At 40.0% G+C, this 12,557-nt stretch overlaps 2 protein-coding genes and 1 long non-coding RNA gene across 3 annotated transcripts; 1 reads left to right on the forward strand and 2 right to left on the reverse strand.

The window, feature by feature from the left end:
- Positions 1-3,974: 3,974 nt before the first annotated feature.
- LOC122757059 lies at positions 3,975-8,156 on the reverse strand. The gene is made up of 2 exons (XR_006356958.1): positions 6,292-8,156; positions 3,975-5,239 (listed from the first exon to the last, which is right to left on the reverse strand). It is a non-coding gene; the product is annotated as an uncharacterized LOC122757059 (long non-coding RNA).
- Positions 8,157-10,109: 1,953 nt separating this feature from the next.
- LOC6574129 (single-stranded DNA-binding protein, mitochondrial) lies at positions 10,110-10,957 on the forward strand. Its single transcript, XM_002000151.4, has 4 exons — positions 10,110-10,220; positions 10,291-10,378; positions 10,450-10,558; positions 10,624-10,957. The coding sequence occupies exons 1-4, from the start codon at positions 10,197-10,199 to the stop codon at positions 10,841-10,843; spliced, it is 441 nt and encodes a 146-aa protein (XP_002000187.1). The 5' UTR covers positions 10,110-10,196; the 3' UTR covers positions 10,844-10,957.
- On the reverse strand, positions 10,864-11,856 carry LOC6574130. The gene is made up of 3 exons (XM_002000152.4): positions 11,561-11,856; positions 11,204-11,503; positions 10,864-11,149 (listed from the first exon to the last, which is right to left on the reverse strand). The coding sequence occupies exons 1-3, from the start codon at positions 11,717-11,719 to the stop codon at positions 10,961-10,963; spliced, it is 648 nt and encodes a 215-aa protein (XP_002000188.1). The 5' UTR covers positions 11,720-11,856; the 3' UTR covers positions 10,864-10,960.
- Positions 11,857-12,557: the final 701 nt, after the last annotated feature.

Genomic DNA, 12,557 nt, shown 5'->3' on the forward strand with positions numbered 1-12,557 from the left:
TTAAATGCAAGAAATTTAATAAACATTTCTGGTGGAATATATTTTCGGGTTCTTTGGTTGTGCGTTAGCCCGCTATTCGCCCTCCCAATTCCATTCAATCTAATGCCGCACCGAAGCCAGACCCGTCCGGCCCACATCCACCAGCCGAGCCAAGGCTCAAGCAGACCTTTCAGCTACTCGTGCACAGAGACTTGACTAGGAGCTGCTGATGCTGATGCTGCTCTGTTGTTCTGCTGTTCTGGTGGTCCTTCATTGCTGTTTGTAGAAAAACAAGGCGGAGAGGCGGCGCTTGGTAGGGCGAATCACATTACAACAGCAAGAGCAACAGCAATAGCAAGAGGAAGAGCAAGAGCTAGAGCAAGAGCAAAAGCAATGGCAACAGCAATAGCAACGGCAGTGGCAATAGCAACAAGAACAACGTTGTACATTCTTGGCGTGTTAGACTTTTTACAACAACAAGAACAATAATAATAACAACAACAATTGCAACAACAACACCAACAACAAAAACATGGCATTTTCATATGGAAAGGAACGAAGCAAGCAAACGCTTTTTGCTCGATTCGCATTCGCCTGTTTGGATAGCTCTAGCTGCCTGACTTCAGTTTCTATCTGCGCATCTCTGTAATCATCATCAACACCACGAGTCAGCCAGGCAGCCATCCTGTCCTCGTGCGCAATATCCTTGTCGGAGACGGTCCTTTCAGCCCCAAACAGCATACTGCCTTCGTCCCTCTGCTGCTGCTGCTGCTGCTGCCTGTCCCGCCTGTTATCCTGCCCATCCACAGCCAAACACATTTTCCATTTTCGTTTTCATTTTGGCCCAGAGACCGAGCCAGAGCCAGAGCCAAGCTAAAGCCAAAGCCAAGTCGACTGGCTGCCTGCCTGCCTGCCAAGGCTTGCCAGCTATCCTGGCTGCCTTGCTCGACTCGAGTCGAGTAGAGTCCTTGCTGCTTCATTATTTCAGCATGCTGCTCGATGCCTTTTCTATCTGATGGATACGTATACGTACCGTGTGCTCCGTTGTCGTTGTTGTTTTTGTTATATCTGTTGTTGCCGTCGCTCTTGTCGTTGTTGTTGTTTTTATTGTTGTTGCCGTGAATTTGCAGCATTTTATCCTTCGCTCGAGCATGGAGGCAACATTGAGCGTGTGTGTGTACGTGTGCGTGTGTCTGTTTGTGCTGACAATAAAAGTTTCCTACATACACACAAACACATGCGCATGAAAGCATAATGCTTTCAGTGTATATATATGTATGTGTATGTATGTATATAGATATACCTATATATGTGTGTATATGCATATGGTTGAATGTGTGTTTGTGTGTATTATAGCTGTATGTATAGTCCATCGTATTTCAGAGCAAGTTTTATACCCTATAACAATGAAACGAGTAAAACAGCCATAGACGAATTATCAATTCGTTTGCTGCGTTTGGCATGGAATACAAATTGAATAGTAATAATAATAGCAAAGTAAATTAATGATTTTTGTTTATGGTAAAATTTAAAAAAATTGTTTAATAAAAAATATATCTAAGGCAGACCATATAATCAATTTTTTAACATTTTATTTAGTTCTTAAAAATGAAAAAATATATACATTTGTATACACATTTATATTTAAATACATAATTTGCTATATGTGTATTTTTTTTTTTTAATTTATAGATCCTCAGTATATAAGAGTCATTTAAAAATAAAACACCATTTATAAGAACCGAACCGAGCCGAGAAGTAGGATACGAACTTATTCAACCATAATCGAGTCGCTTTTTATTTGCTTATCAATTTTTTATCATCGGAAAATTTTAGTTACTTAATTATTGGGTTGTCGTTCACGGAAAAATTCTCCCATTCACATTAAGCGTTTTACTCTAAGTCAAATATCAAATATAAATAATTCATAATTATTTTCTTATTTTTATCGTTTGCTTATAGAAAATCAAGAAAAAAGTATGGGATGGGATCTAATACCTGTATGATCAGAAAATTAATTTTGATTTAAATGGCAGAGAGTACAGTTTAAGCTGTAAGCTTATTCACAATAGATTTTAGAGTATTCGTGAGTCTGCTGTTTTCTACTGCAGCAGTCTGTTTTTTGCTGTGTTCGGTTGTCGCTGTGCCGATGCGGACAACGTTGCTGGATGGCTGACTGGTTGGCTGGTTGGCAGGCAGATCGTGTGGTGGGTGGCTGGGTGGTTGGGTGGTAGCTGGCTTGGCTGGCAGACATTTGGGTTCCACGTTGAGCTGGGGCGGTGGTGTCTGTGGGTCGCATAACGGTTACTGTGAAACTTTTGCCCTATTGTGACAAACAAACGACAACGACAACGCCAGCGACGCCGAGGACGAGGACGAACGACTGGGTGGATGGGTGGATGGGTTGCTGCCCGAGTGGGTGGTTGCTGGCTGACAGGCAAACGGGCAAACGGGCAAACGAGCGGCCGGGCGGTCGTCCGTACAAGCGGTTGGGAGTGCGGCATTCACCCTAAACGAATGTAACCCGCGCCGGCGTTCGCGCCGTGCTTCACGTTGGGCTCGTTGAATAGCAAAGTGAGCGACCGTCCGACCGAGGGACCGGCTGACAGGCGAGCACGGCCTGAAATGTGTGCCGTTATAGAGGGTGTTCCGTTGCAGCCCCAGCATAGTGGACAGCTCTAAGCTGGCTGGGACACCCTTTATGCGGCTGTCGCTTCCCTTGGATTTTTATGCATTGGGCCATGAGTTGAGGCTGCCTAACAGCCAGGACAGCCGGTAAAGAGCTCCCCCCAACTCTTGAAACAAACTATTGTTGCTGTCGCTCTGTGAAAACTAAATGAATGAGGTTTTTAGCATGTGTGGGTGTGCGACGGTGTGTGTGTGTGTGTGAGTGCGACCGTGTGTGCAATCCTCTGCGTCGTATTGGCAAACCTAGCTGCAGGCGCGAATGGCTAGAAATCATGCCCAGCTGTTCGCTCTGACTCTAGCTGAAGGATAGCTGCGGCGCATGGGTTCTGCTAGAGTTCGCCAGGCGAGACGTAAATAGCTAACCCGTTACGAACGGTATCCTTGAAATGTGGCGGTGTTTTCAAAACGAGCTGCTGGCAGCGTTGCTTTGAGCGCCATCGATAACTTTTTGCCCACGCCATTATTCGCAAAAAAAAAAAAAAAAACAAAAAAAAACCAACAAACATAAATGCAAAACACAATCAGCACAAGTTCAGTTTTTGGGGGCGCATGACGCATTCGCTTTTCAGGTTTTATCAGTTGTTTCTTACTCGCCGCTGCTGTTTGTTTTGATGACACACAGCGAATAAAGCTGAAGCCGAAGTCGCTGGAAGGTCCCAAATTGCTGTGCGCCATTGACTTGGCATTATTTCAACAGAAATCGAGAGAGCCCCATTTAACCCAACTGCTTAATGGGACGCACGTACGCCTGAAGAGTTTTCAAAACTGTGGGAATCAAATTGACTAGAAGCGGGATTAAATTTGCAAAGGCAATATGGTTAAATAGTTAGATCTATCAAATACAGCAGGAATCTCTACTTGATATGGGCTTGATCAGTTGGTGTCTTTTGTTAACTCTATAATAATTTTGGATAACTTTTTTATACACATATTTTCATTAGGCCGAAGTCCTCGGCTTTACTCTATAAGGCTTAATTTTAAGTAAATATGTTTTTATGACAATCGATAATTTTAAAACTCACCATGTCAAAATATTGGTTGAATGGCAAACGTTTCAGATTTGATCTAAGTTAAGATTTCCTTATATTTCTATGATAGGTCACTATCTAGCAGAATTTTAGGCCATATAAATTTGATGATAATTAAATTTTTCTTTTAAAATTCTCAGATCATTTGAATTAATATGAAAACAAATTCTAAGAATTTTCGAAAACCAGAGCTAAGGGAGGATGTTTATATATATATATATATATGGATATATGCAGAATCTGAATTATATAACACTTGATTAAAGAAATCAGGTAAAATATATTTTCTTTTAAATCAAAGTCTTTTTATTTAATTTTACAAAATTATTTTCTACATGGTTTTGTTTTATTAGTTAATGCTATGGCTAAATTAAGCTGTCCTTAATCTGATCAGCCGCTAACTATAATATTTATAGCTAATACATTCGTCTGAACTTCCAATAATATAATATATTTGTACTTATACCCTTCATGTGCTCTAGATATACATATATATTTACCCCAAATATGATAATTATTTCCCACCTACCCATATGAGAGTAAGGCTCCCTCTATTTTTATACACATACATCGATCGATGTTGCTGTTGGGTTTTCTTTTCTTTTCGATTTTTTTTTTTTTTTTTTTTTTTTGCGTTGCGCAAGTGGCAACTGGTCGTCGTCGTCGTCAACGTCGCTTTTGTTGCTGTTAGCCATGTGCTTGCTTGAGAACCAGAACCTACAAACCAGCCAGCAGCAGACGGCAATGGTCGTAGCTCGACTGCTCGAGCCAAAGACACAGTCAGAGTCAGAACTAAAGTCCCAAGCCCTACGTTTCAGAGCTGACGCTGTAAATGGGAATAAGGCAGAGGCAGAGGCAACGGCAATGGCAGCGGCAACAAAATTCAAGCAGTGGAGCCAGAGCCCAGAGTTGTTGGCGGTGACGGTGCCGGCGGTGCTGATGTAGCCTGTGCTGGAGCCAGTGTTGGCTCGGCACTAAAGCACATGAAGCAGCAATCGTATAAGAGCGGACCGACATTCGACATTGTTGTTGTTGTTGCTGTTGTCGACTGCAGGTTCTGACTCAGGGCTCGAGCAGAGTGTGCTCCGCTCTGTGGTATGCGGCCATGTGCGTCGCTTAGAACGAAAACAACAACTACAACGACAACGAAGACGACGACGTCGATGAGGACCGAGCACCGAGCACCGAGGACGACTATTCAGGCTACGGTATGCCCTGGCTTTGGGGGCCAGCTCTAGCAAATGTATTGTCACAGTGGTGTGGCATTTCCTTTATCGTACTGAAATGTGGTGTGAGGCGCTCTGGGGAGAGCTGGCGGGAATATTTTAGGCCTCGTACTCAGCTCCTGGTAGACAGCACTAGCGTTCCAACACTTGGGCTGCCGCCCACTCCTTGGTGTTTTCATCGTCGTCGTTGTCGTCGTCGTCGTCATTGTTGTTGTTGTTGCCGACAGAACTGCGTTCGTTGGGTTCGCTCGTTCTTCTTGACATTTGCGTTTTGCCCTGCCGCTTGGTAAGGTTGAATGATTGGAGTGAACAGTGGATCTACGTGATTAGAATGGAGCAAAGGATAGAAATATATATGTATGATAAAATCATATTAGGAATAACAATATACCCTCAATACTTTTATAAGTATTGGCATAAGCCAACTCTGTACTATAGTACTTTCATATTAAAATATTAATTTATATTAAGTCATATTTATTTGGAAAACAAAACATACAAGAACTTTCCTTAAATTTATCTAAGTGTCATATGACCTAGATAACTAATTCTAAACTCATTTTCTTCATTGCTTATGGTAATATTTCTTGTATAATCTATAATTTGTAAAAACAAAAATGCTTGTACAGTTAATAATTTATGACTGAACCGAAAGTGTTAAGGAAAGTTCTAGTCATTCGTTAATCCAGATCTTTCTTTGCAATTGTACTTTGCACCAATGTGCAGAGCTTAAGCGAATATTCGTTTATTCTGATTACAAAAGGCGGGCATGGGAGGCTATGGCAGAACGGGGGGCCCAGGCACAAATTCCAACTTTACTTCAACTTTAATGTTCGGTCACTGTCGGTGCTCTGTTCTCAGCTCAGCTCAGCTCAGAGCCCGCAGTGACGAAGACGACGATGAATTCGACAACGAACACGACGACTTTAACTCTAACGATGTTCGCTCTTTCATTTGGCATACTCTTGCGGCAGAGTCGATTCAATAAATCAATTAAGATGGCTTCAATACATTAACTAGTATTTAAAATAGATATAAAATATTAAATTATTTCTTCAATAATATTTTAGATATTTTAGATTGAAAATAAGATCTCGAGATATCAGCTATATAGAGTACTATAGAGTATGTAAAAGTAGGAAAAGTTACAAAACGAACGAAATAAACTAGAATTTAAATTTAAGAGAAAGCAATCAATAAAATGTTTATAAATGATAAATGTTTGCAATATTTGGAATCTAATAATAAATTATTGTTCATTTAAATAAATTCTTGTTTCTCTAGCTCTAATTTAGGTTTTATCAGATCAAGCTCAATTAAATACATATTTAAATAATGATGTTTACGAAATTTCTATAAACTTCTTTTACTAAGATGCAGGGTATATCTCTCTTCTCTTCTCTTTTCTTTGGAGAGGCAGCTAAAGCTGTGCTGCTCGTTGGATAGTTGACGGGCTGGTTGGCCTGGCACTGTTCAGAGTTGCAAGCAACGCCATCGTTGTTGCCTTCAACGTCTGCCGCTGTCGTTGTCGTTGTTGTTGCTGTTGCTGCTGCTGCTTTTATTATAAATTTTTGCTGGCACTGTTGGTTCGTTCGGTGCTGGGTTTTTTCATCGCTGTCGTCGTTTTCGCCTCAGTCTTGCCTGACGTTATAGCAGCCAACGCCATCGCATGCTTCACCTTCGCCCCACCGCACACACACACACACACACACAGAGGCACTCAAACAGTCACACACTTTGTGCGGCTGCTTTCCCTTGTCCCACTCTTCCCGCTTCTACATCCCTACCTAGTTCTCACTGTCTCTCTCTCGCTCTCTCTGCCATGTGGACGCCCTGCTCCCCACATTCGTTGCTGCTGCGACGAAGTTTCTTGTTTTCTTTCAACGTTGCTGCCGCTGCCCTCGCTGCTGCCGTCACTGCTGCCTCTTTGCTTGTCGTAATTTTACTTGATTTTTTCTCTTTTTTTTTTTTTATTATTGTTGTTGTTGCTGTGTGCTGCTTTCTGTGCGCTCGTTCGTTGTTCGTTGGCGTTTTTCATTTGCGTTGCTGTTGGGGCTTTTTTTTTGCTGCCACTGCTGCTGCTGGCTCTGTTGCCGTTGCTGTTGCTGCTGCTGCTGCTGCTGCTGCTGCTGCTGCTGCTGCCGCCAGTGAGTTGGTTTCGAAATAAACTTTAATGCGAACATTCGTTTGGTTAAGTTTCAGTTTCTGTTTCTGTTGCTCTGTTAAATTTTGGTAAAATTGTGCGCAGTCAGCTTCAGATGCAAATGCCGGCACAAGTCTTATGATTTTAAATAGTATATAGAATATAAACGAAAAATTATATAGAATATAGAATCTAAGGGCTCCATATTAGTCGATTAGGACTAGAAAGTATGGATAGGTGAAGAGTGTATTTCTCATTCGCAACTAAATTACTCTTTAAGTTCTATTATATTGAGAGTCTAGCAGGCGAGCAAATACTGATTTGCTTTAAATGGGTTCCTGAGGCTAATGTTACCCAATTGCTGTAACAGCTGCGCGCGTTTTTCAAAAACCTTCGCGCAGGCGAAGGCAGCCAACCAACGAAGAAACCAAGCCGTAACAGCAACAACATTTAAGCTGCCAGTTGGAATGTTGCTGCGGCTGCTGCTGCTGCTGCTGCTGCTACTTCTGTACATTAAGCTTAAGCTGCGTTGAGTTGAGTTTCACTATAAAATGAATATGAGTTTTCGTTGCTTTTGCACGCAAACGCACAAACGAACCAAAAGACGAAACGAAACGCTACGAAACGATACGAAATGAACGAACGGACGTCCTCGAGCAGCCCAGCCAACAGCAACCACTTCAGCAACAGCAACAGCAACCAGCCAGCTCCCTCCTCAGGCGTCGTACCATGCCATTCGCTATACAAACTGAAAATATACAAAAAGCAACAACAGCAACAGCAACAGCAAAAGCAACGGCAACGGCAACGTCGACATTTGGGACGTTCGTTCGTTAGTATCGCAACAGCGAACAGCCGGAGTCACAGCCATAGCCTCATATACACAGCAGATACAGATACAAATACACAGCCCACACACATACAGATACACACACATATATGTATACACACATTCACACATATGCCCAGCTACACGCGCGCTGGAAACAACGCCAGCAGACGATAGCGAAGAGAGACGAAACGAAATATAGCGAAGAGAAGAGTGGAGAGGTGAGGCGAAGCGACCGACCGACCGACCGACGACGACGACGATGGCAGCACTCGAAAACGACAGCATGAATAATGCCTTAGATTGGGACTACACTGGGGATAGCTATGCGCTACAATATATAGGAAGAAGTGGAAAAAAACTTTTCTTATATAATGAAAAATATAATTTTAAATGAATATAGAAGTCGGCTCTATAAACTAAATATTGGCTAAAGATCATTCAGTTAGTTGTATTAAAAACAGATAAGTTAATTAACTATACACGATCGATATAGTTAAGTTATTCAAGGGGCTTTATGACATTGAATTAAATATCTATTGAACATATTTTATACTTAATTTATCTTTAACTATATACTGATACATATATTTTTATTTAATGATGAATATGGAATCATTTTACGATTTTCTAACTTTATTTAATTGCAAATAATTCTATTTAAAAGATGATCATATTTTAATTCTTAATCATAAAATTCAGCACTTTATATATTCACATGACCTACTTGAAGAATAGAATTCGAAGCATTTCCAACACTGAAACCCATCTGGGACGGACTATCTACAGCTGTCTTAGTACCCTACGAAGCGGCTGTTCTGACGCACAAATCAAATAACGCCAAGACTCATGCTGCGGCTCGGGTCGGCAATATTCTTTGGGCAGCAGCCCGGCACCAAAACCAAGAGTAACGCCGACGCCGACGCCGACGCCGACGCCGATATCGACATCGACATCTACTTTGCCGCTTGCCCATCTGCACGCCCGCCCGCCCGGCCGTTCGTCTTTGTCGGTTGGTTGTCGTCATCGCCTGAATTTGAATGCAAAGTCGAAGAGTTGTTGGTTTTGTTGTTGTCGCTTAGGTTGTTGTTATTGCTATTGCTCTTGCTGCGAATAGCAGGCTGAAGCTGCTGCTGCAGCAACAGACAACAAACAAACGAAACGAAAATATATGAAATAGAGAATTCGCTCTTCCGTTTTGTTTCACATTCACCTCAGCTGGATGCAATGCCTTGAATTGTTCAGTGGAAATCAATGCCGGCCTCCCGTGGGCCTTGGCGGCTAATCGGCTGCTCCAAAAACAAAATGGATCCACAAAATGGCGACTCGTAAATGACGCTTCGGCAGTAAAACGAAGACAATCGGCGATCGTACATCCTGTTCAGCAATGCTTCGCAACGATTTTATCCATGTCTATAAATGGACGCAAGAAATTCCACCTGTATACTTATTTTTTAACCTACAATATGCACTATGCTTTAAGCAAAAAATATTTTTTTCTATATTAACATATTTATTATTTTCATCCATTATTGATTGTTTGTGCTATATGTACATACATATGTACAAAAATATAGATGTACATACATATCTATTTAACTGTTTGCTAGATAAACTACTTATTAAGTAGTAAGTAGTAAGTTTTAATTTAAAGACAGGCTACCATAACTACATTTAGCATTTTAGCTTGAGCGCTCATGTCAAGTGTGAAAAAAAGATCTGTTTGCCTCTGGTGTCTATTATTTGAGGCAGAAAAACCAACACCTAATCAAGTTTGTAAAAAATATATTAATTAAGGAGCCACTGTCGACTGTTTTCTGTACTATAGCTAGTTTCCAAAAATTGTCCAACAGAGCGCGCCCTGGTATCGTATACTGGGTGTTGGAGCAATGAGCTATATACAGCGAGCATGTAGTCGTGCCCATAATAACCGATAGAGTAAATCTATGATACAATCAGTAGAAAAATTTAGCCAATTAGAATACTGGTGGCAAAAATGTTTGGGTATGCTAAAAAATGAACGAAAATACATTGTCGTCTTTAACCAGTGTAGGTTTATTTATTCATACTATCACTTGATATGATATTCTTTATTCAATAATAATTTTTCAGTTAATATTTTATATTAAATATTATATTTAAAATTACATTTAAAAGGCTTTACGACTCATCGATATGTTGCAGAAATTTCCAACAGAGTGCGCCACAAGCGGTAACAATTTGAGTTAAGTTGGCTGCGTCTGTGCTAAACAGCTGTTTGCAAAAATTAAAACGCATTGCCGGTTAATAAAGCACGCATAAAAATGATGCAACAAGCTAGACACATTGTAAGTTAATAGTTTTACTACTTTGAACAATGAAATGTGAATATAATGGCACATATTTCTGAATTTACAGCTTAAGCCAGTGCTAAATGGATTTTGGACTCTGCCGGCACGAGGTGTCGCAAACACGACGGCCACAGCGCCCGCCAAAATTGAAAAAAGTGCGTGGAAAATCATTTTTAGATCTGCATTAATCTATTAACAAGTCCTATTATACATTTCAAATTTATAGCTGTCAACACAGTAACTATATTGGGGCGTGTGGGTGCAGATCCACAACTCCGCGGCTCGGTGGAGCATCCGGTGGTCACCTTCTCAGTAGCTACGCACACCAATTACAAGTGAGTAGAAATGTAACACATATATACATATAATGTAACTGTAACACAAATATTTCTTTCGCCAGATATGAGAATGGGGACTGGGCGCAACGCACCGACTGGCATCGAGTGGTAGTCTTCAAGCCCAATTTGCGTGAAACTGTGTTGGAGTACCTCAAGAAAGGGCAACGCACCATGGTGCAGGGCAAGATAACATACGGCGAAATAACCGACCAACAGGGCAATCAAAAGACAAGCACCAGCATTATAGCCGACGATGTGCTCTTTTTCCGTGACTCGAATTAACAATTAACAAGCCAAATATCTTCGTAATGTTAAGAACAAAGTTGAACTTGAATGCATTTAATTGCCTACTTATTCATACATATGTATCATATAAACCGTTATATTGAATATTAATTTTCAAAATTTATGACGAGCTGTAGTTGGGCGGGGTTTCTTGTGGCGTTTGTCTTTCATTATCTTGCCTGTTACTTTTCTGCATATTTTATTATAGCTTATAATAACCTTGTTGGCCAATTTGTGTAGCTTATCCAGTTTCTTTTCCAGTCCAGCTATTGCTGATAAATGATAGTCCATTATCCTAGTTACCTATGGAAATATCTTAAAGCATGTGTCATAGATACGGTTATTCTATATTCTCACCAAATTTGGGGACTCTAAACGCTTGATGGCTTCTTCGTTATAAGCTTTAAGTTCCTCTTTTAGGTTGTTACATTGCGCAGTCGATTGGTCCGCCGATAAAAGTAGCTTCAGGAACGTACGATAGCTGCTAGGTTTCAGGGGTATCCACTCTGGGCCCTTTGAGAAATCTATGTAGTTGGCCTGATATCGTGATAGAAGTTTATCCATTTCATCCAACTGAACTTCGTTCTCCTGTAATTCGAGCTCCGTTTGAAAGATACACTCTTGCATTTTGTTAATAAGCATATCCACGGTAATAAGCTGAAGACGATCGATTAGTGGCGAAAATCTGAACATTACTTCGTTTCAATATCTTACTTGTTTCCCATTCTCCAAGCAATTGCTTTCTTGTTCACGTATGAAATTCATTTTAAGATCAAATTCTTTTGCCGCCTCTTCAGCTTCTTCTAATAAAACTCTGGATAGCATGTCCAAATATAAAAAGGACATTGGATCCGATATCGATGGGTCACTCATTGCTAAAATTTAACACTTAAAAATTTTTTTTAAAAACAAAGATTAAATTTAGTAAGGCTATAAAAAGATATAATACATATGTATGTTTGAAAATAAATAGATATATTGATTGATGGGAATTGCTATGAAAAAGTTACTGAGAAATAAAAAAGAAATATGTTAAAAAAAAAAAATTGTATTTGAATGAAATAAAAAATAAATATGACTTAAAATTAGATTCCATGCTAAAGACCTTCATGAGGTTCTTTGCAATAAGATTTTTTAAATATTAATTAACATAATGATTATGTGAAAACAGTTTAAATAAAACATATGACTAAATATATTCTTTACGATTCAAATACTTTTCTTTTTATTTTGCAAATATATATTATATTTATCGGAATTTATTCTGACAGAGCAGAATATTGGAAATATAATTATATTATTTTTTTATTTTAGATTTTTTTTTTGTATTATTTTCTCCATCACAATGAATACCTGTAAAACAGTTGCGTGAAATGATAATCAATGTAACTTAATCCATATCTAATACTCATTTAGACGAGCCTTCAAGCTTTAATAACGTAAAATTTGGCTCTGAGCGACTTGGCAACTAGCAATTACATCTAATCTTGCGATCCACACGCTGCTTGGAAACACATGATGCTGATTTATAACACACACACACACACACTATCCCTCTCTTTCTGTTGATTTGTAAGCTTATCGATCTAGAATTATGTCACAGAATTGAAAAGCAACAACAATGAGGGCTACAACAAATTTAGCAAACACAAACACCGCGATCCACTCTCAATCGTCGAGCTCTTCTACACATATCGGCGGGAGCGTTTCG

The sequence above is a fragment of the Drosophila mojavensis genome, unplaced genomic scaffold (genome assembly GCF_018153725.1).
Source record: "Drosophila mojavensis isolate 15081-1352.22 unplaced genomic scaffold, ASM1815372v1 contig_277, whole genome shotgun sequence".
NCBI lineage: Eukaryota > Metazoa > Arthropoda > Insecta > Diptera > Drosophilidae > Drosophila > Drosophila mojavensis.

Excerpts from the sequence above, each read along its gene's own strand:
- LOC6574129 (XM_002000151.4), top strand. The coding sequence starts at position 10,197 with ATGATGCAACAAGCTAGACACATT. Across the intron at positions 10,221-10,290 it reads TGCAACAAGCTAGACACATT|CTTAAGCCAGTGCTAAATGG; the intron begins GTAAGTTAATAG and ends CTGAATTTACAG. Across the intron at positions 10,379-10,449 it reads GCCCGCCAAAATTGAAAAAA|CTGTCAACACAGTAACTATA; the intron begins GTGCGTGGAAAA and ends TCAAATTTATAG.
- LOC6574130 (XM_002000152.4), bottom strand. The coding sequence starts at position 11,719 with ATGAGTGACCCATCGATATCGGATCCAATGTCCTTTTTATATTTGGAC. Across the intron at positions 11,504-11,560 it reads GCTTGGAGAATGGGAAACAA|CTTATTACCGTGGATATGCT; the intron begins GTAAGATATTGA and ends GATCGTCTTCAG. Across the intron at positions 11,150-11,203 it reads GTTTAGAGTCCCCAAATTTG|GTAACTAGGATAATGGACTA; the intron begins GTGAGAATATAG and ends ATATTTCCATAG.